The sequence below is a fragment of the Panthera onca genome, chromosome B4 (assembly GCF_046562875.1).
Source record: "Panthera onca isolate mPanOnc1 chromosome B4, mPanOnc1 haplotype 2, whole genome shotgun sequence".
Lineage (NCBI taxonomy): Eukaryota > Metazoa > Chordata > Mammalia > Carnivora > Felidae > Panthera > Panthera onca.
The window spans coordinates 116,445,285-116,467,902 of NC_138345.1; the positions used below are offsets into that span (position 1 = coordinate 116,445,285).

The 22,618-nt window shown below is 37.2% G+C and overlaps 1 protein-coding gene across 2 annotated transcripts in view; it reads right to left on the reverse strand.

The window, feature by feature from the left end:
- NTN4 (netrin 4) overlaps positions 1-22,618 on the reverse strand; it is a 124,735-nt gene that overhangs the window by 12,958 nt on the left and 89,159 nt on the right. The window contains exons 6-7 of one of the 2 annotated variants that reach the window (XM_060656713.3): positions 6,530-6,743; positions 6,077-6,189 (exon numbers count right to left, since the gene is read on the reverse strand). In XM_060656713.3, the coding sequence (XP_060512696.3) occupies positions 6,077-6,189; positions 6,530-6,743 (327 nt within the window). Of the gene's footprint in view, positions 1-6,076; positions 6,193-6,529; positions 6,744-22,618 lie in introns of both variants that reach the window. The other variant, XM_060656714.3, reaches the window with a different exon arrangement.

The window sequence follows — 22,618 nt, forward strand, 5'->3', positions numbered from 1 at the left end:
AGTTGTGAATAGTAGAAGGCATCATGGAGGACCTTGACTGATAATGCAATTAGGGCCTGAATTTAATTTGTTAGATAAAGGAGAAATTTTTTTTAAAATTTGAGTACAAGTCACATACAATGTTACATTAGTTTCAGGTGTACAGCATAGCAATTCAACAACTCTATATGTCATGCTGTGTTCACCACAAATGTAGCTACCATCTGTCACCATGCAATGCTATTACAGTATCATTGACTATATTCCCTATGTGGTGGCTTTTATTCCCATGACTTATTCATTACATAACCGGAAGCCTGTATCTCCTGCTCTCCTTCACCCATTTTGCCCATTGATAAAGACGAATTTTTGAAGTTTATCAGATTAAAGAAGTTACATGAATTAAATATATATATATATATATATGTACGTGTATATATATATATATATATATATTTCGTACATATATATATGTATATATACGTATATATATATACATATATATATACGTATATATATATACGTATATATATATATGAAAATTAACCTGGCATTACCATATCAAAAGTACTGGAAAAGAGAGAAAATGGAGATGGGGACCAGTTAGAAGATGATGATATTGATGGTAACAACAGTAACTGAATTGAGTGCCAACTATAAGCCATAAACTATGTAAGGAACTTTATATGGTCTTATTTAATATTTATAATAACCTTATGGGACAGGCTTTATTAACAAGTGAAAACATAAAGGCTCAAAGAAGTTAATTAGCTTATCCAAGGCAGCAAAGCTAACGTAGAAAAGCCAGATTTTAAGCCAGGGTCTGGGAGAATCTGAAGCCCCTGATCTTTCCACTGTACTGTCTCCCTAAGTCAGATGAAATGTAGGTCTGAACTAAAGAAATGGCTGTGGGTCTAGAAAAGAAGGAATATTAAGGGAGGATGCAGAGTTAGGGTTTACAAATCTTGTCAATGGATTGGATTACGGCAAGGGAAGAGGGAGCCTAAGGATGAACTTGGAGTTTTCAGCTAAGATGACAGAAGACTAAAGTATTACTAACAGAAATAGAGACGTTAGGAGGAGAACACTTCAGGAGTGTGTAACTTATGGTTTTTGGTAGCAACCAATGGTTTAACTTAATTTTTGAAAGGATATGGAGTAGCTCATAGAAAGGAGAAAAAGCTGAAGAACCAGAACTCAGAAAAGACAAGCATCAGGACAGCGCCAGAGATCTAGGTACCAGGAACTGTTATACAGTCTCTTTTATGGCTGTGTCATTGGAATCACGAACTGTGATTACTTTCAGACTTTGTCACTTTCAGCTCACGATTTAAATTCCGGGGAGAGAACATCTGATTGGCCTCACCAAGACTTTACTAAATGGGGGAAGGCTGGTTCCCTAGAGAAAGTTTGGGTTAAGCTGCCACAGAAATAGCAGGAATAAAGAGGGGGAAATGGATCTGGGTAGGCAGAAACAACAGAGGTCTAGTATGCGGAGAATATAATGACTTAGAGTTGCTGACAGAATACGCAGGTGGAAATGGGAGTAGGATTCCGGTGAGATGAGGTTGGGTAGACATGGTAATGTGGCAAATGGTGACATGCTGACTCTGACTAAAGCTGTTAGAAACCAGAGAATGAGATTTTGCCAGTGGAAAATCACAGTGGAATTAAATAGCGGGAATGAGAAATCACAGGTGCTTAAAATTAGCTGTTGTGATTTGTTAAATAATATTGCGTATCATCTAAACATAGCAGAGATGGTTACTCCTTCAGGAATTGTAGTAACCTAAGATAGCCCAGGGCCTTTGATAATTCCACCAAAGCTGGAGAGTGTGGTAACCACCATGCTAAAAAAACCAATTGAGCTCCAAAGGGCATGTATTATTCCTTAACTTATGTTCTTTTTAGTCCTTCAGCCAACAAGAATATACAAAGTTCTGTTATTTGAAGATATTTCTGTGGCTGCTTTCCAATACTCCCTTTTTCATGTTAAGAAATCAGACATTCAAATTTGTTTTTGAATGAATCTGTGTTGATCAGGCTTTATTTAACCCAGAGGTGTTTCCTTTTTTAAAAATTTTTTTAACATTTATTTATATTTGAGCGCGAGAGAGACAGAGTGCAAGCGGGGGATGGTTAGAGAGCAAGGGAGAGAGAATCCAAAGCAGGCTCCAGGCTCCGAGCTGTTAGCACAGAGCCTGACATGGGCTTCAAACTCGTGAACTGTGAGATCATGACCTGAGCCGAAGTTGGGCGCTTAACTGACTGAGCCACCCAGGTGCCCCCAGATGTGTTTTCTAAAAGGAAATCTGGAAAGGGAGAAAAACCTAGTTAGTTAATACTGGGTTATGAGAAACATCATTTACAGTTCTGTGGTATCAGGTAAAGCCAGTTGTGTTGAACAAATTCTATAGTACTAGTTCAAGCCAGTTTTGTTATATAAGTTCTGTGGTACTAGTTAAAGCCAGATTTGTTGTACAGGAGGTAAAAGTATGTATCTAATGTTCTCTGTCTCACAAGAAGTGGTAGAAATTAAGGGTATCTTGCTGGTATAGTGCATTACACTTCTAGTTATGGAAACTTATGGTAGGTAAATAGGTAGGCAGGCACATGTATTCGAGAATGAACTGTGGTGCTTAGGAAACTGATTATCACTTTGTTGGTAAAAGGTGCCCAGGAGCACCATTCTATATCCAGTGGGAACTTTGCTGTTTAGCAGGAAACTGAACAATGTCTTCCTCAATCTGGAACCCCTCCAGATGAATTTCAGAGACTCTCTGGGGGATATCACAGACCTAACAGCTGTTGTGGATGTGAGTCTGGAGTCATTCTGATGCCAGCAAGTTACGTGCTTAATTGGTGTGTCGCCAGCTCCCTAGTAACGTGATTGGCTTAATGAATGTCCTATCATGCTAAAAAGTTGATTTTCACAGATTTGGCTTAGCAGACAAAGTTGGATAATTATGAAAATCATCGTGTTAGAGAAATAGAAGAAAACTTTCGCAAGTGGTTAAAGTTAAAATTATAGAATTCAGACTATTTAGCATTGAGGCAAAAAATTAATGAGAAAGATTTTTTCTTTTTCAAATGCTGAAAAGATAAATATGACAACTTTGTGTTTCTTTATCTTTCCCACCTTCTTTCCTGTTGTGACCTAAAATGAAAACATTAGGAAAAGGATCGTAAGATCAGGTTAAGTAAAAAAAAAAAAAAATTGATACAGAATTGCAAATACCAGTATTTCTCAAATTTGGATTCTTGATTCTTGAAGAGTCCATAAGTTCTCTATGAAAATGAATTAAAATTGTGGTTTCTTGCTCTGCCCCAATCACCCTGGTCTCTTTGCTCACCACAGGGCTTTTGCACTTGCAGTATCTTCTGCCTAAACTCTCTTCCCTCTTTTATCTGTAGAGCTCACTCTTACCTTTTTCAGGTGTTCTTCTGCAAACATCACCTTCAAAAGACTTTCCTTGATCACCCTATTTAAAAGTATGCCCCTCCCAGCCATTTATTATCTCCCTCCTTGCTTTATTTCTCTGTTATATTAGATAACATGACACAAAATTTTATTTATTTATTTATTGTCTTCCTCCACAAGAATGTAAACTCCTTGGAGTCTGGGATTTTTGTCCGTTTTGTTCTATTACTGTATTTACAGTACTGACACATAGTATGGGTATGCAATAAATATTTGTTGGATAGATGAATGAATTTACAAAGAACTACTAAGTAGTGAGAAAATTACGAATTGGAAATACACAGAATAAGAGACCTGAATGGCCAAGAAACCGTGAAAAGCTACTAAAACTGTTAGTAATCAGGAAAATACAACTTATAATGGCAGGGTCCCATTTCACACTCACCAGATGGGCAAAAGTTGAGAGGTTTGATAATGTTAACTTCAGAAGTCGGAAAATGTTAAAGGAGTTGAACTGTGCCTGAGTTAGTGAGGTAGAATAGTCCTTGGCCCCTCATATGTGTTACACACAAGTTTGTTACATAAATATGAAGTTATCAGTGAGGATGTGGAATAAGCAGCAGGATGTCATCTCTGGTGGTGGAATGCAAATCTGTACAACTGCTTTGGAGAGCTACTTGGCAGTATGTGGTAAATCTGATAAAAAGCATACTTGTGACCCAACAGTGGCTAGGTTGTACCCTAGAAGAAGGCTCAGCAAACGTTTTCTATAAAGGGACAGATAACAAATATGTTGGCCTAAGAGACAAAATTAAAGATTTTGATGTAGGTACTTATATAACTATTTATTTTATGTTTTTAAAGTTTATTTTGAGAGAGAGAGAGAGAGAGAGAGAGCATGCACACACATGAGAGAGTGTGAGAGAGAGAAAGAGAGAGAGAGGGAGAGAGAGAGCACAAGTGGGGGAGGGGCAGAGAGAGAGAGAGGGAGACACAGAATCTGAAGCAGGCTCCAGGCTCTAGGTTGTCAGCGCAGAGCCCAACACAGGGCTAGAACCCATGAGCCATGAGACCATGACCTGAGCCAAAGCTGGACCCTTAAACAACTGAGCCACCCAGGTGCCCCACTTATGTAACTATTTAAGCTGTAACCATCTAAACCTTAGAGCAGGTAGTTTGTGGGCTGTAGAAAAACAGATGGCAGGCCCAATTTGGTCTGAGGGACAGTTTACCAGCCCCTGCTCTAGTGAAACTCCTTCTCAAGTGCACAGAGTTACATTTAAGAGGACATTTGTGGTAGCATTACATATAACAGTGGAAAATTAGGAATTGGAAATATCCTAAATGGCAAATAATGAGAGAATAAAAAGTGATATATTCAAATAATAGAATGCATAAATCTAAAAAAATACATATTTAGGTCAAAAAAAGCTTTAAAGGGGTAGGTAAGTTATGTACATGCAGTCTTAAAAACCCTCTTATGTATATGTGTAGTAAAATAGTAAAAATATGAAAGTGAATGATAAATACCAAAATTCAGGGTGGCGATTACTCTGTGGAGTAGGGGAGGCTAGTGAAGTTGGAAATTGATACAGGTCTTCAAATATGTGTATAACACTTTAAAATTTAAATGAAAATATAAAACAATTATGGCAAAACTTAAAGTTTGATAGGTGTGTGTATATGGGTGTTCATAATACATTTTGGGCATTTGTAATGTTTAATACAAAGAATTTTTTTGGTGACCATTTCACAGTACACACAAATATTGAATCATTATATTGTACACCTACACTAATACGTTATATGTGAATTATACCCCAATAAAAAAGTTAAAAAACTTATTATAAGTTTCATTTGTATCATTTGGGGAGCTCTTTACAACCAAATGCTGACACAGATCTCATGCCCACATTTGTGTTTGTGGTGAATAGCACCACTCAACTTTCTACAAGAAAAGAATAGAGGCAGGATGAACACAGAAATCATGTATTCACACCAATATTACGGCATACTCATCAAACGAAGGAACAGATAAACATCATAGGAAAACTGAGAGGAAAGAGTAGTATAGACCTGGCAGACTTAAAGAACCATATTTATGTAGTGAAGAGTGCTTTGGCTTCAGTAAAAATTATTTTTCATCTTGAATTAATGGCGTTAATTTGAATTTTGTTAGTTTTATTGTCTTCTAGTTGTATAAAAGATATAAACATAAGGAGTTCACACCTTCCTTTGTGCATATTAAATTACACTAGGTCTGTAAGAACATTTTTCCTTTAAAAGGATCTCTACATTTCCAAACGTGACATATTCAGTAGCTCTCACCTCTGTAAAAGAGTGTATTTTAGACAGAGAAAGACACACCAAAACAGTAACAGCTTGGGTAATGAGATTTGGATTTTTTTTTTTTTTACTGTGATGTTTTGAATTTTCCAGATTTTCTATACTAATTATATATGTTCCTCTAATAATCAGAAAATAAACAGAAGCTTGTTAAAATACTCCTTAACTAAATTGAATAGTTCTATACTTAAGGGAGTCACTACTTTATTAACCTCAGAGCTAAAGCATCCCCCTCATAGGATACAAGAGTTGTTTCCTGGTTTGTCACAAATCACTGTTACTCAAGACCAGACCCGGAAATATGGTATCTGGTTATATCTATCATCTCACCTGAGTGTCGAAGTGCAGAAAATCCTTGCTCACCCTCCCACTCCCAGGCTGGTTCACTTTTATTGTCCATGGAATGGAGGTCAGGAATTTCATGATACCAGTCCATGTCTGTGCTGCTAATAAAATAGAAAATGATGAAGTTAAGGAATTTCTTAGAACTTGAATGAAATGAATGTATTTATGGAGCTGTAAATCTAATCAGGTACTTTCCCACCCCTTTAGTTTTCAGAAATAGTGTTTTAAGGGACTATTGTTAAGATTAATAATTTATTTTGTAAAATGAACCAGACCATCTCGAGAATCTTGCAAGAACAAATTTGACGAAGATTCTTCAAAGAGCTGTGCAAATGCATCTTTGCTCCACTGACAGCATGTAAGACTTTCTAAGTCATTACTAGATCTTCAAAAGAATCCAAAGGACACAGAGACAGAGCAAGAGCCATGTGCACTCACCTGCTGATGCAATCGCCTGTGAGTGGGTCACAGCTCCCTGCGCAGTCACAGGGCCTGCAGCCATAGTCTCCGAAGCCCCAGTACCCCACCATACACCTGTCACAATGTGGCCCTGCCACCCCAGGCTTGCAAGGGCAGTCACCATTGCTGGGGTCACAGAAGGTCACTGAGCTGAAAGGAAGGACAGCTGATCCCACTGGATGACAGGAGCACTCTACAACAGAGAGGACACACAAGGACTGATGAGTAACGAGGTTATCTGTGAAGATCAGGCCTGGCAATCCTGAAATAGTTTCCCTTTACCACCCAGCGAACCTCTAAGACTCCTTTAGCCAGTTGGTATATGCTGAGAATGAAAGCTAATTAAATTACAGATAAGAAGATATAATCAAGAAGGCAAATTTGCTGAAAAACAAACTACATTATTTATTTTAGATTAGAGGGCATTAAATGTGAATGGCTTTTGCTTGGGGTGTTGAGAATGAACCAGCAAAGGTAACAAAGAAGGAGCAATTAGCGAGAAAGGAAAAAAAGTCATGAGTGTGGTGTTCTGGAAGCTAAACAAGGTTTCCACATCACATAGGCAACATTCGCTGGGTTAAATGCTGAGAGGCCCAGAAGATGGGGCATGGGGATATATTTTTGCATTTGACAACATGAAGACCATCGGTGTCCTCGATAGGGACAGTTTCACCATAATGATGAGTGGTGAGCCCATCTGAAGAGAATTAAGGAGGTCGGAGTAGAGGAATTTGAGCATGGGAACAGATAACTCTTTTGAGGAGCTTTTCTAGAAAGGCACAGAAATGTGGTGGTAGCTAAAACTGGAGGGGATAGGAATGCAAGTGAAGGTTCTAGTTTTTGCTTTGTTTATGGTAAGATGAAATAGATTACAAATGTTTGACATTGAATGGGAATGATCCAATAGAAAGGGGGAAAGAGGAGGTGTTGGCCTTGGGTAGGAACATGAGCAGTTCATAGTAACAGGATGCAGGGCAGAGCATATGGGCACTGATGCAGGAAAGTGGGTAAATGCAGTAGTGGGAGTTAGTGGAATTGTTCTTCTGATTGCTTTTTTTCTGATTTTTCTGGATGAAATAGGAAGCAAAGTCACCAGGTCAGAGCGATGAAGAGTGGAAGCAGGAGAGTGAATGAGAGACATAGATAGTGAAGTATAATTGCTGGGCACAGAAAGGCTACACTTGAGGTCAGTAGTCATGAATCTGTAGTGATAGTGATATAGCCAAGAGGGTTCAGGTATGGGATAGGGAGAAAGCTGGATTTAATTCACATGGTGCTATGGACCCTTCCAGATTCATATGTTAAAGCCTAATCTCCATTGTGATGGTATCTGGAGGTGGGGTCTTTGGGAGGTTTGGATGCAGTCTTGGGGGTGATGAGATTGGTGCCCTTACAAGGGGATGGAAAGCTCAGCACTCTCTTCTCTGTGAATAATGTGAAGCTATGATGAGAAGTTGGCAGTCTACAACCCAGAAGAGAGTTCTCACCAGAGCCCAGCTGTCCTGAACTTCAGAGGGATATCTGGGTCTCAAAGAGATTTCAGGAGGATGAAATTATTTTACTTTACTTTGCTTTGCTTTACTTTACTTTACTTTACTTTATTTTATTTTATTTTATTTTATTAATGTTTATTTTTGAGAGAGAGAGAGTGAGTGGGAGAGAGACAGAGAGAGAGGGGGATAGAGGATTTGAAGTGGGCTCTGACGCAAGGCTCATGATCTGAGCTGAAGTCGGACACTTAATCCCCGAGGATGAAATTATTTTAAATGAAATGACTTCAGCAAGGTACATAGCACAGTCTGACACCTACTAGGCTAACACTTCCTGCTAAGTCTTCTCAACTAATATTGTAAGATCCCACTCCCTCCTTTATTCCCTTGGAAACATCTTTTTATTGATTATTTTCTTTGTCATTAAAATCACAGTTTGGCCTCAATCTGGCTTCAGATCTCAACTACTGGCTGTGACCTCTGGCAAGATACCTAGCTTCTAGTTATCCCAGTTTTCTTGTCTTTAAAATGGAAATGAGAACAATATCTACCCTCATACGGTTGTTGTATGGATAAAAGGAGATCATGCATGTAGCATATGGCTACATTCGTGTAGTGGCTGGCACATGGTTAATTAATTGCGGGTTAACTAACAATTTAATTCAAGAAATAATTCTTGTAGAGGTGTAGGATCTATGCTTGTATAAGTAATGGTGCCAGCCTTCAGGGAACTCATAGTCTTGTTGGGGAAACAGAGGAGTAAACAAAAACTTTCCATATGCTGTGGCTAGGTACTCTAGCAGAAGCCTAGGAGTGCTACAGGGAGCATAGAAAAAGGAAGACAGGCTGAGGGAGCCACATAGGAACTGCAAAGGAGGGGTCATTTAGACATGTGAGCTGATCCTAAAAGATGAGTATGAGTTTGCAAGCTGAGAAGGAGGGAAAGACAGGTTGTTGTTTATCCCAGTCTTTGGATACTCCCCCCACTGCATTTCTTTTAAATAATGAAAACAAAATTTAATTGTGGCCAAAAACAGATATGACAAAATGTAGCATCTTAACCATTTTCAACTGTAAAGTTCATCCCCATTGCATTTTATGTTTTCTTTTTTTTTTTTTTTTTTTTTTTTAATTTAATTTTGGGACAGAGAGAGACATAGCATGAACGGGGGAGGGGCAGAGAGAGAGGGAGACACAGAATCGGAAACAGGCTCCAGGCTCCGAGCCATCAGCCCAGAGCCTGACGCGGGGCTCGAACTCACGGACCGCGAGATCGTGACCTGGCTGAAGTCGGACGCTTAACCGACTGCGCCACCCAGGCGCCCCGCATTTTATGTTTTCACATTACATGTGGAAGCTTACTGCTTCCTGAAAATGTGAAGCTCTTTCCTGCCCCGGTGCCCCTTGTTACACCTGCATTGCCTTTCCCACCTTGTCTGTCTGGATCTTGACATGTTTCCTTGTCTGGCTCCCTCCAGACAGTTTACCATGTTCTCCTCTGTGCTGCCTCTGCTTTTAGTATATACTTCTATTTTGTGTGTATCATAGTACATCATTATTTGTTTGTATACATGTTGCCCTTGCTACCAGACTTTGGACTCATTGACAGATGGATCTTTATCTTCTTATTTTTGTTTTCCAGTCCCCAGAACAGTGTCTGGTATATGGCAGATGCCCACATTAGTATTTGTGGAATTGACCTGAAGGACATTCCAGGCAGTGGGAATCATATGTGAAAGGGCATGGCCTCCTTGGAGAGCATGAGAATTTTAGAATGTCCATTGAGTGGAAAGTAGTTGAAGTTGATGAAGCAGAAGAAAAAGTCAGAGTTAGGGTTGGAGCCAGATTGAGAAGGACCTAACCCAAGAAGTTGATTTTTGTTCTATGGGTATAAAGAGACATAGGAAGTCACTCTTTCTTCCTTTCTTTCTTCTTTTAATGTTTATTTATTTTTGAGAGAGAGACAGAGTGCAAGTGGGGGAGGGACAGAGAGAGAGGGAGACACAGAATCCAAAGCAGGCTCCAGGCTCTGAGCTGTCAGCACAGAGCCTGACATGGGGCTTGAACTCATGAACTGTGAGATCATGACCTGAGCCAAAGTTGGATGCTCAACCAACTGAGCCATCCAGGCACCCCGGAAGTAACACTTTCAAAGGCAGAATTATGACATGATTATGATTTAATTTTGAAGATACTTTGGTGGCATTATGTGAAATAGTCTAGAGTAGGGAGAGACTGATAAGAAATGATAGAGAACAAGGAATTGGACTAAGAGAGTAGATGTGGGAACAGGAGGAAAGGTTGGATGTGAAAAATCAATTTTTAGATTGAAATGATAGTATTTGGAGGTCATTTGAGGAGGAAGAAGAAACTGTTGAGCAACAAATAGAAATTGAGGAACATTTTAACATTTCTAGCTTATGAAAGTGGATGACTAATATTTCTCTCATGTTAGTAAGGCATTGTTGATTTGTTATTTGTTCTTAATTAATTAATTACCTAGGAAAGAACTTGGAGAGTTATATAATATGTACCACAAAATGTACCAAAATGTATCAAAGTGCTATGTGATGATACTAAATGAGATCACATAATCCAATATAAACAGTGCATCATTTTGAGATGACTAAACCAATAGTTACTGCAATATTCAGTTCTAAGCTTGGTTCTTTTTTTTAAGAAAAATTTTTTAAATATTTATTTATTTTTGAGAGAGAGAGAGAGAGTGCGAGAGGCAGAGGGGTAGAGAGAGAGGGAGACACAGAATCTGAAGCAGGCTCCAGGCTCTGAGCTGTCAGCACAGAGCCTGATTGGACTCAAACCTGTGAACTGTGAGATCATGACCTGAGCTGAAGTCGGATGCTTAACTGACTGAACTACCCAGATGCACCTAAGTCAGCTTGGTTCTTGACAGCAGATAAGGGAGCCAGAAGAAAGACGTCTTAGACTTCCACCTATTGTAATCTTTGGTTTTCCACTGTCACCATTATCTTTTACTCTAATAGAAAATTCAAGCCTTTTTAGGATTTGACCTCTGTGTACTACCATATACTTTAAAACTTACACATATTTCATGTGATTCTATCACATGTGCTGTGGATTTCTGTCAATGTGACTTTTTGCATAATTACAAGATAAAAATACCATTTGGAAACTATGCAGAACTAGCTCCAGGCAGATGGCACTGACACCTTTCACAGCATATTTTTCAAACTGCACACCAAGGCTTGCCTTGCATACCTCTCTCCTGAAGTTTGTGAAACAGTCAATATTTGACACATAATCTACATTTCTTATTTTCTTCCAAAATGGAAATATATTTTCATCTTGCTTGGGGGAAAAAAAGGTTCTGCTTAAATTCTGGTTGAGGTTCTGATTCTTCAACATATATTTCTCATTGGCTGTTGATTCTAAAGTGCAACCCAAGCACTTAACCTTTTACATATTCATTACGATGAATGTCAGTTACAACCCAGTTGGCGTACCTAAATCCTTCCATCAGCTTTGTCTTCTTGTTGGAAGACAATAGAATAGTAAAGATTGAACTATTATCATATACTGTCATTCTGAACTTATTTTTCTTTCATTATAATTTTTGGTGTGTACAGCTATGGTGAATTGTCTTTAAAAGCCAAAATGGTGGGGCGCATGGGTGGCTCAGTTGTTCCAGTCTTCGACTCTTGGTTTTGGCTCAGGTCATGATCTCACAGTGTGTGGATTTGAGCCCTGTGTCAGGTTCTGTGCTGACAGCATAGAGCCTGCTTTGGATCCCCTGTCTCCCTCTGTCTCTCTACTTCTCCGCCTCTCGTGCTCTCTTTCTCTTAAAAATAAATAAACATTAAAAATAAAAAAGCTAAAATGGTGCTTTGAGTGGCAGCCAGATGTCCTGTCTAGGTATTAAATGATTCATTATTGGAATAATTTTCATCCCTCCCAAACCTTTTCCCCAAACCACTTGCCCACTGCTGCTCTCTCAACCAAATTGACAGAATAAAGTTATTAAAAGTATCATTTTAAATTCCTAAATAATGTCACAAGGTTTCTTTAATAATGCAAATGACTACTTTTAAATAATACATTCTGTACTGATGTGTCCTGTTATAAGAAAACCTAAAATAATAATACAAAATATTCAAAACAGGTGAGGGAAATGGGTACTTTTACAAAAGATTTCATGACAGGTTCTTTTCAAATAACGAATATAAAATTGCTAAATATTATCCAAATTTTATTTACAGATATTTGTTTGCAGAAGTACATCTATTATGTGAAACACTGGCTCTCTATGAGCATTTGCAGAGAAGAGTTAGGACATGAGGCTGTTCTGGAGTAACTTCTACCAGAAAACATACTGTTCATGAAATAATGGATGAACACATTTTTAAACAACCTTGTTTATGTGTATGGCTCTGAAATTAATAATTGTTTCAATCACAATACAGCTTGATTGGAAATTGCCTGTAAGATCTTTTAGGAAGACAGAAAATAAAACAAAGGTGGTGTAATACAATTTGTAAGGGCACAAACTTAAAAGTCAGGCTCATGAGTCCAAATTCTGGTTTATGAGGGTGATTCTTTACAGGATTTTGTGAAATTAACCTCTTCAAGTTTCCCTTTTCTTATTGATGGAGCAAGATTAATAATACATATGCCATAGCGTTCCTGTATGAGGACTGAATGAGATATTGTATATATTTAGCAATGTATCAGGCAGTTAGTACATCAAATGCTCAGAGAATGACTGTTATTATCTGGCTGAAACATACTGGCTAAAATTTTTTTTTTTTATTAAGTAATCTCTGTGCCCAACGTGGGGCTCAAACTCATGACCCTGAGATCAAGCGTCATATACTCTACCAACTGAGCCAGTCAGGCATCATCAACATACTAGTTTTTAAAAGTCCAACGTTCATTCACTAATTCACTCATTCATTCATTCATTCACACCTTTGCCAAAGAGTTTTTGAAGTTTAGTGTTAACATGAGCTTTGCTAGAACCTGAAGATATAAAGAGGAATACAGAGTCACAACTAGCTCTTCAGTGAATCAAGAGAGATATGCAAATAAATAATGACAGACAGTAAATGCTATATTGAGTACCCCCCCCCCCCCCGGGGTGCATGGGAACACAGAGGAAACAGCAACAACTACCTTAGTGCAGATATGGATTGTTTTTAAAAGAAATTTTAATAATTTGATTGGTTTCCAAAATATCCTGAAATTCCTCACTTTGCATCTGGGAGGAATTTGGTGGCAAACAGCTTTCTTGCCTACTTTGTCTTACAGAATTAGGTTAGCCTCCTATTGCATGTTCCTTTCTTTGGATAAAATAAATTCATCTGCTCTTACTCTCCTTTTGTGGGTGAGAGCATATTGAAAAAGAGTAGGTCTTGATCCATGATCCTGCTGCTTATAGGGAGATATTGCACCATGTAATTTAGGACTAGAGTCCCAGCTGTGAATCTACATGAACATAATAAGTATGTAAACATGAGTACAAGATGGCCAGGGACAAAATGTGAGAGTTATGGCTTCCTTTATTCTGATGAAGTTGCTAAAGCTTTCACTGCCTTCTCTCTTTAATCCACCTTCACCACAACTCCAGAAGTCATTTGCAGATCTTTCATTCAGAGAGTGGTCCACGATGCCAAGCTTACTGCAGAAACAACCAGTTGAGTTCAGCATCGTACACCTTTTAAAAATTGCCAGGACTCCTTACTATTACCTGATGGCTGTAGCTTTTGCTATTCTGCTAGTAAAAGCTACGCTGGGAGCAAAACACCCTCAAAGTATTTGCTCCTGATTTAGCTTTTCTAAAAACAGAACTCAAAGTTCAAGGCCCTCAGCTGGGAAAGCAGCAGCTTGTCAAGGGCTTTCACCACTGCCCAGTAGCCACTCCTTCAACAGAGCCTCCCAGCCTCCCAACACCATCTTCCCCTGAAAAGGCCAAGGTCCTACATAATTTCTGATGGGGAATTTTAAATATCAAAATCATTTCAAAAGCTGCCCAGCTGCCTGCTGAGGTTCTTGGAACTGGAGCTATGACCAAGACAATGACTGAGAGGTAGCTCTAAACAGAAAAGAGGCAGTATGATTTGTTACTACTGTATCAAGTGTGCAGTTAAATTAATATAAAATGAAGTCTTCTACATTTTTGGGTACTGTTTTCTCCTTCTACTATCAATTATTTTTGCTAGTGGACAAACAGCTATAGGAAAATAAAGAAAACGTTATAAACAAAGGTAATTGCCCATTTTTTAAATTCATCCTTTATATATGATATGCATTGTGTTCAAAGATAGCTAGTTTAACAATATTCAAGATGAATATTAATTTGAAATAAAATTATATGCTAGAATAAATCTAATAAGAAAAATTAAGACTTGCCTTTCACTTACTGAAATGCAATGTCTCTTGAGTTATTGTACATCCCACACTGAAAGAAATCCAATGCTTTAAGAAAAAGTAAGGTATTTAAGTATATTTCCTGTGTTTTCTATATACTTTAAATGAGTAATGCAAATAAATACAAAAGACATACCCTTTATTTTTAATGCTTTACTATGTGACCACTACTCAGACCCTCAATTTGATTTCTGTATCATTCTTTTCCTGTTTACTAGTTGTAACTGAGCCAGTTACTATTTATTCCTGGGTATATCTAAAAGATCTTAGATGGCTAAATAGCTAATTTTATTTTCGTGAGTTGCTACTTCAGTTAAAACTGCAGAAAGTACTTTTGAGAGTAGAGATACATTTTGTTACAGGAAGACTTTTAAGTATAATTTTAGACACGGTATTTTGCTTTGAGGAATTTGGTTATATCAAACATCATTATCTTTTTGTTGAAGAAAGCCTTCTGTATTTCCATTCTACTCAGCCACCATCTAACCAAGTGCCTAGCCAGGAACTGTAGTCATCCCTAACTCCTTTTTCTTTTGGATAAAGAATGCTTACTGACCCCATCTGTCTTCTCCTTTCAACTGATGTGGTTCATCCCTGCTAAAATCTATCATGGTACCCTTTTCTTCATAACACTTATTATAGTTTTAAATTACATATTTACTTGGATAAATTTATTTATAGTCTGTTTCCATGGAATTAGGGACTCTGTTTTATTGTATATATACAGTGAATAGGATGGGACTGCCACCAGTAAATCTGTTTGAGTTTTTAAAAAATGGATGAATTATAGTCACTTAATGAATATTTGTTAATGATTGATAGTCTTTTGGCCTCCAGTTTAATCTCTTTATGATTTTTCACCTCCCTGCTATCTATATAGTACACTGTGAAGGCCCAGAAGGTAGAAACCACATCTTTTCATCTCTGTATCCAAAGAGATGACTGGCCTAGGACCATGCTGAACCATTTTAGTGATTCAATCTTTGTTGAATGAATGTGCCTTGGAATGAGTGACAGCCATGAAATATGTTTAGATGAATCTCCTAAAAGGGTCATATTATTTCTTTTATAGGTTTTTAGTATTTTAGCACCACAGCATTGCAATCCTAAGATACTAGAAATAGAAAACACACACACACACACACACACACACACACACACACACACATACACACACCCCAAATCCAGAGAAAACTGAAATGGTTAAACAGAACAGATTATTCTGAATTTTCCTAGTGCAAGACGGTTCCCTACATTTAATGCTTCACTCAGTCAAATTTTATTATTTATTATTTGTGATAAAAGTTCTTTATTCCAACTCTGTAGGGGACATTCCCCACCCATAAATGCCTTTCACTGGCAGTGAAATTTTTTTTCACATTAATCAATCTTTTTTCCTCACTTTCATCCAATTATATCTAATTACAACTCTTTGTTCTAGGGCAGTAAATTACGTTTTGCCACTCCCTATGTCCCCTTACACCCTTTGAGTGTTTGAAGAAAGTTGTTGTATTCTTCTTGAGCAGTTTCCTAGTTGAGTTGAGACTATTTAGCCTCTTTCATATTTGTTCATTAGTATCTCTATTTTCTTGATTGTTGTGTTGGCCCATGTGGAACACTCTTCAGTTAGCTCCATCTTTCCTGTACGAAGATTCCTTAAGATAAATGCAGCTCCTGAAGTTCAAACTTTACATGGCAATGTATGATAATACATTTTTTCAAGAGGTTAGGGCCTTTAAAAACTATATTTGGTTCTAATACATATGTTCACTCATTTCTGCATTTAAAAACTCATTTTGTTTTCATCCACCAGACCACAGTGTAGAATCAAGTTCTTGAGATCTCTGTGTGTATTTGGATCAGTCTTTAAGGTCAGACAAACCTGGGTTCAAATCCCAGCCCTGCCTCTGACCAGCTGTGTGAAGTTGAACAAATTATATAATTAATTTAAGCCTCAGTGTCCTCATTTGTAAAATATAAAAGTCACCACCTAACTCCTAAAGATTGCTAAATGAGGTAAGTTATGTAAATTGCCCAGCACAGTGTCTGGCCCATAGTAGCCATTCAACAAATGCTACTTCTCTTCTTCGTACCCTATCTAATTTTGTCCAGGCTTTCTGAGAGTTTTGATATTTCATAATTATTTGCCTGATTATTTATTGCTTGTCCTCATGAAACACAGAATGGTGTATTGTTTGTTTATTCAGTGAATTACACTTTGTTTTGGAAACATCGTAGAGAATCTCATGATCTCTCCCACTTCTCTTCCCAAATTTGACTGACTTTTATTATTCATCAGTTCATAAAATTTCTCCTTTTTGAGGGGCGATTTTAATTTATGTCATTTGATCTTTTTAAGGGATAGTCCCAGTATGATTACTACATTATGATATATGTATTTTTCTCTATCTTTTCCATTTCTTAACCCTCTGGTTTTACATCCTAGATTTTTTTAAAGCTGACATTAAAGTTTCCCAACTATGATTGCCAAGTGACTGGTTCTATTTAAAGTTTTCAAAAACAGTTACTTCATATTGATTCTATGCTGAAATCATTCACAGTTGCTTTCAGCATAAAACAGGAATGTCTAAGTTGTTTATATGACATAAAATGGACTCATGTGGTTTTGCTGAAACTGTAATTTGAAAGAAAAAGCCCACTAAGCTACTATAGGAAGAGACTTTAAGGACCCTTGGGAAACAATCCTTTTCTGATATGGACTGGAACATAGGTACAACAATGAAAAGTGGGGAAGTGCTATGGGCTCCTAAATGTGGTAAGGTATCCTGGATTTAATTATTTAAAAATTTTTACTTCTGATACAATTTGAAGGGAAAGTATAACCATCCTAGAGGTAGAATGAAATAATTAATAAATAGAGGTACAAGCAAGCAGACAAACACAGAAATTCTTCTTTGGGAGCATGATGAGAGGGTGATATTTGAGTTGACTGTGAAGGATGGAAAGATAGTCTGCAGCAAGAGAGTCACCCATTCTAGACACTGTGTTTCCATCAGTTGAGCAGTTTTCACCTAAGACAGAAAGAAGAAAAGAAGAAGAAAAAAAGCAAGAAGGAAAAAAAGATAGATTTGGATGGATGACTGAGCTCTTTACAAAGATAGCTGGCTAGTCAGGGTAACGGTAACCAAGTAACAAAATGGTATCTTGGTAAACACTTGGTTTGGGTTTTAGGGCAGAAGGACCAAGTTTATTTTTGTTCACTCTTTGCTGAAAGGCAACAGACTACATTTATTTTGGACCGCCAGAGAGGAAGGAAGGGCATGTCAGTTTTTCAAGAGGTTGTTTACTTTGACAGGGAATAAATTCTGCTTTCTTTTCCATTTGCTGATTTTTCTTTAAATATGGAGAGAGACGATGCAATAGTTAAAAATGTGTCATAACATAAAAGCCAAAAATTTATTGTAAAGGAACTAACTGGCTGTTTCCTAAAACAAAGAGCTATCCTATTCTTTAAAAAAAATTTTTTTTAATGTTTATTTATTTTTGAGAGAGAGAGACAGAGTGTGAGCAGGGAAGGGGGAGAGAGAGGGAGACAGAATCTGAAGCAGGCTCCAGGCTCTGAGCTGTCAGCACAGAGCCTGACACAGGGCTTGAACTCACAGACCAGCTCATGACCTGAGCTGAAGTTAGGCGCTTAACTTACTGAGCCACCCAGGTGCCCCAAGAGCTATCCTATTCTATAAGTCATTTCTTCAAACATCTATTTCAAACGATGTGTTGTATGGGAACATGTGTGTGTATGTAAGGGAAATTTTCTGTAGAGAGGTGTCATAGAATAGCTGTCAATATTTCACACCCAATTTCCCATGAATCTAACATTTAAGATATTCTTTGGTGTTAAAAGGTCGGGGGGAGAATGGGGCTTCATGAAGAACTACATTCAACGATTATTTAAATCCAACACAATAACATACTTATAGTAGTTTAGTGCACATTCTGAAATATGTAAATACAGAAGTAAAAGTAAATTGTCAATGTAGTGGTAAGTTAATTTTATTATAAATTCCAGTCTTATTACACAATAATGAACTCTAAAATATGAGGTACTTATGGTAAATCAATGTATATACTATGAACAAGAGGGAGTTCTCTGAATGGAATTGCTAGATATTTATTTTGAAACTGTTGCATGAAAAACAGGTATCTTAGAAATCTGCCATAATTTTTTTTTTTTTGAGAAAAGCAGAGGTTCTAAGTTAGACATTCTTAAGAGGGAAAGATAAGTGACATGAAAGCTTTTGAGCATTTATATCTATCATTGAGTCAGGAAAAATGTCTAGTCAAGAGTTTTAGTAATCCTTTAGGATTTTCTGTCAAGAGTTATGGCTAATTCAGTGAGCAGATTGAGTTATAGATGATTCTTAGCTCAAAATCTTTCATTCAAGGATGGAAGTGAACAGAGCGCACATTAGAAACAATGGTATATGTAATGGTTCTCAATTGCTGGCCAGGAAACCAAAAGGCTGAATCAGAATCACCAACCTTGCTTTTAAAGACAAAAAACAAAAACAAAAACAAAAACAAAAACAAAAAACAGATATCTGCCCCGGATCCCTGTTGGAGATTTTGATTCAGAAGATCTAGGGAAAGGCTCTGAGAGTTTATATTTTCAGTAAGTGCTCCCAAGTGATTCTGATCCATACACGGGTTGGGGAACCAATGACTAGATTGGAGTAGTGCTTGAGATCAGAGAAAGAAGCTGTGAAGGTGGAGTCAAGACTTCTTTCAAAGGAGGGAAACCATTCCACTTGTGGTATAGAGTATGAGTCTATTTGAGTTCCTGATTTGAAAATGATCTGATAGCTTGAAATTGACCATGGGGGAAATACTTAAACCATAGAAATTGGCCAATGCTATAAATCTGGGCATTTTCCCTCCCTAGAAAGCTAGCACACCACAGTTCAGTGAGGTCATTCTCATATTTTTAATATGTCTGCCAAAGGAAAATCTACTTAGGTGATAGGATACAACAGGTACATAAGTGACATTCAATATTTCAAGTGAGTTACTGTAAAAGAGACTGCTTTTTTAAAACATAGAGACAGTGTTCTTCAAAGTATCTTAGTACACAGTGATAATTATATTTTCCATTTTACTTCTGTACTTTAGCAACCAGCTGGTCTGAGCCTCCATTCTCCTCTCAACTCTAGATTCAGCTGGAGAGATTCACATTTTCCCTTGTGTTTACAGACCTTAAATGCACTGTCCTTTACATTTTTTTTTTTCTGAGTTGTAGAAATAAATTTAGTTCCAATGATCTCTACTAGTCTTAAAAAAACAAACATCTCTAGAATCCTCAAAGTGCTTTCTTGGCTATGGAAATGTGTTGTTGATTGTTTGTGTCCCACAGTTGATCCTACTTAAGATTGTAATAAAGAGGAAGCGAGAACAGAGATGATTTAATTATAAATCTATTGGCCAGTAGATTTGGTTTAGAGCTCTTTTTATTCAGGTCTGATGAATTTATCACCATCAACTAAAAAATGTATATGTAAGGACAATAGCATTCAGCATAGAGCTTGTCAGGAGAGTGGAAGGGAAAAATAGCCTGGAACATCAATGGAGCCAATAAATCCTTGGCTTATTTGGCAGAGAGTTAGCTACCTAACTGTGAACAGAGTCTCAAGATTAATGTCACCAGTATTTGTTGGATGGAAAAATGTGTCCAGGTAAGTATTCTGTTAAATGTATATATATGTAATCTGTGAGGAAGAATAACATCAGTTCATTTTATTTTCTAGATCAACTCATTAAAGTCAACAAAGGCAATCATTGATTAGAAAGTAGTACAAATATTGTGTTTCAGTACTTTTAGAGGAAAAAATAAAAACAGCCACCAAAGAAGTATCAGAGGCATCTCTTCAAGGAAGTCTTCCCTTAATTGCTTTCACCCTACCCTACACTCTAAGAAGCTTGATGTATCCCTTTCATTGCATTTGCTCATATAGTGGGGATAATAGTACCAACATCAAACAGCTTTTGTGGAAGTTAATACATATACAAAGGCTAATACATATACAGCCTTTTGAACAGTAAACAGAGAATAGTAGGCACTCAATAAATGTCAACTGTTATTTATTATATCATCACCATCACCACAGTATATTGAAATAATCTGTTACTTAAATTTCTCACCATATAGAATTAAAGATCTCTTAGGGAAGACCTTTTTATCTTTACAGACCTAGTGCTTACCGCAATGCCTGGCATAGAGGAGGCACTCTGTAAGTGTTTCCTGAGCTAAACTGAGGTATAATTTATATACTTCTAGTAAATTTTGTCTGGGCTGCTGCCTCAGGTTTTCAGTGGTTCCAGCTCCTGAGAAGATAACTAGGAAATAAGGGAGAGATGTTTTCATAAATCATCTCTGGAAGTCCAACAGACTATATTGCCCTGCCTTACTTAATATTCTGTTTGTGATTATTTCACTGATGGAAATAGAAGGTTTACTATTTCCTTGATATACAGTTGTAGGCTCTAGCACTTAGAAATGAGGAAGAAATATACAGAAGGAATATTCTAGGATATATCTTCCCAAGTGAAGTCTTTCCATAGATATGTCACTATATAATAGCAGTATTTTCCAGCATTTTCCAATATTAGGCATAACTTGAGCATAGCACAGTAACAAAAAGAAAACAAAACAAAAATTTTAAAAGGTATTTATCTTGGCTCCTTAGACACTCTGTAAAAAAAGCATTCTTTGGTTAAATCTGAGAGACACACCTCAAAGTTTTATAGGAGGTTTATAATGAACATTATTAGCATATGAAATGCTCAGAGAAATCCTGAATAAGTACTTGATTAATTCATCATTTCTTAAATTTTGAAAGTCATAGAAAAAATTTTCCTTATCTAATTCCTATTGACATCTCATGGAGTTAGTGTTGCATGAATCAAACTTTGGAAAATGCTGCACTACGGAAAAATATTCATCCAGTTTTCTATTTTTTAATCAGTACATCTCTATGTAATTCATTTTTATAAATTCTAAGTTCATATGCATACAAATAGAAATGCAAATCTTGGCTAACTTGGATGTTCTGGGAATGGTAGGATATTCTAGCCGACTTAACTGTAGAGTAAGTGCTAAGATGCATTTAACCTTTGTTGAAAAGCATTCTGAGTGTGCCTGGCTGGCTCAGTCGGTAGAGACTCATGTTCTTGGGGTTGTGAGTTCAAGCCCCACATTGGGTGTAGAGATTACTTAAGAATAAAATCTTAAAAAGACAGAGAGAGAGAGAGAGAGAGGGAGAAGAGAAGCATTCTGAAGCAATCTTAAACTTTAGTATGATACAGTCATCTGGGAATTTTGTTAAAGTGCATATTTGGTTCATTAGGTCTGGGATGGGATAAGAAGTTCTGTATTTTCTAATCAGCAACTGAATGATGCCAACGGGGCTGGCCTATGGACCACACACTGAGTTGCAGGTTACTTTTCCGCCTTGGTAAGCACAGTAGAATAAATATAATAAAATTGTTATTTTGAATAACATTGTACATGTTGATATAAGCACACACTGAGATAGTTTAAATTTTTTAATATCATATCATAATATTGACTTGTTTTCTTGATACTACCTTCCTCAGAAAAGTAGGAACTAATGGGGGAAAAGTTCTAGTTACAGCAATATCTCTATCAGCATCTAGCATGAAATCTGGTACACTGTAACGTTAGTAAATGTTATCATATTAGTAAATTTATCATAAACTTTGTCAAAGTTAATAACTCTGAAGGTGGTACATAGACACATCTGTTAAGGAGATAGTCAATGATATGAAAATATTACTAGATAAAAAAATGAAAACTCTACCAAACATGTTGACAATCAAACAATATATTACAGAGAGTATGAAGGTAGAGAAAAGAACTGGATGTACGAATAAGTATTGGGAGCTCCCCCTGGTTCAGAAAAGGTGAGAGAAGAACAGAAAGAATAATATTCTGGAAGAAGGTGCCGGTAAAGAAATCCATGCTAGGGAAGTTGACACAGATATCTTGTCCCAAACATATGCCAGAATAGCGATAGAATGAATGGGGATATGCTTTCCTCAGCTGTCTAATCAGCGGATCAGGGGGCTGTCCGGAGAAGGAAAGAAGGAAATATGGATCTTCCCTACTAATCCATCTACCACCTACAATTACGCTAGA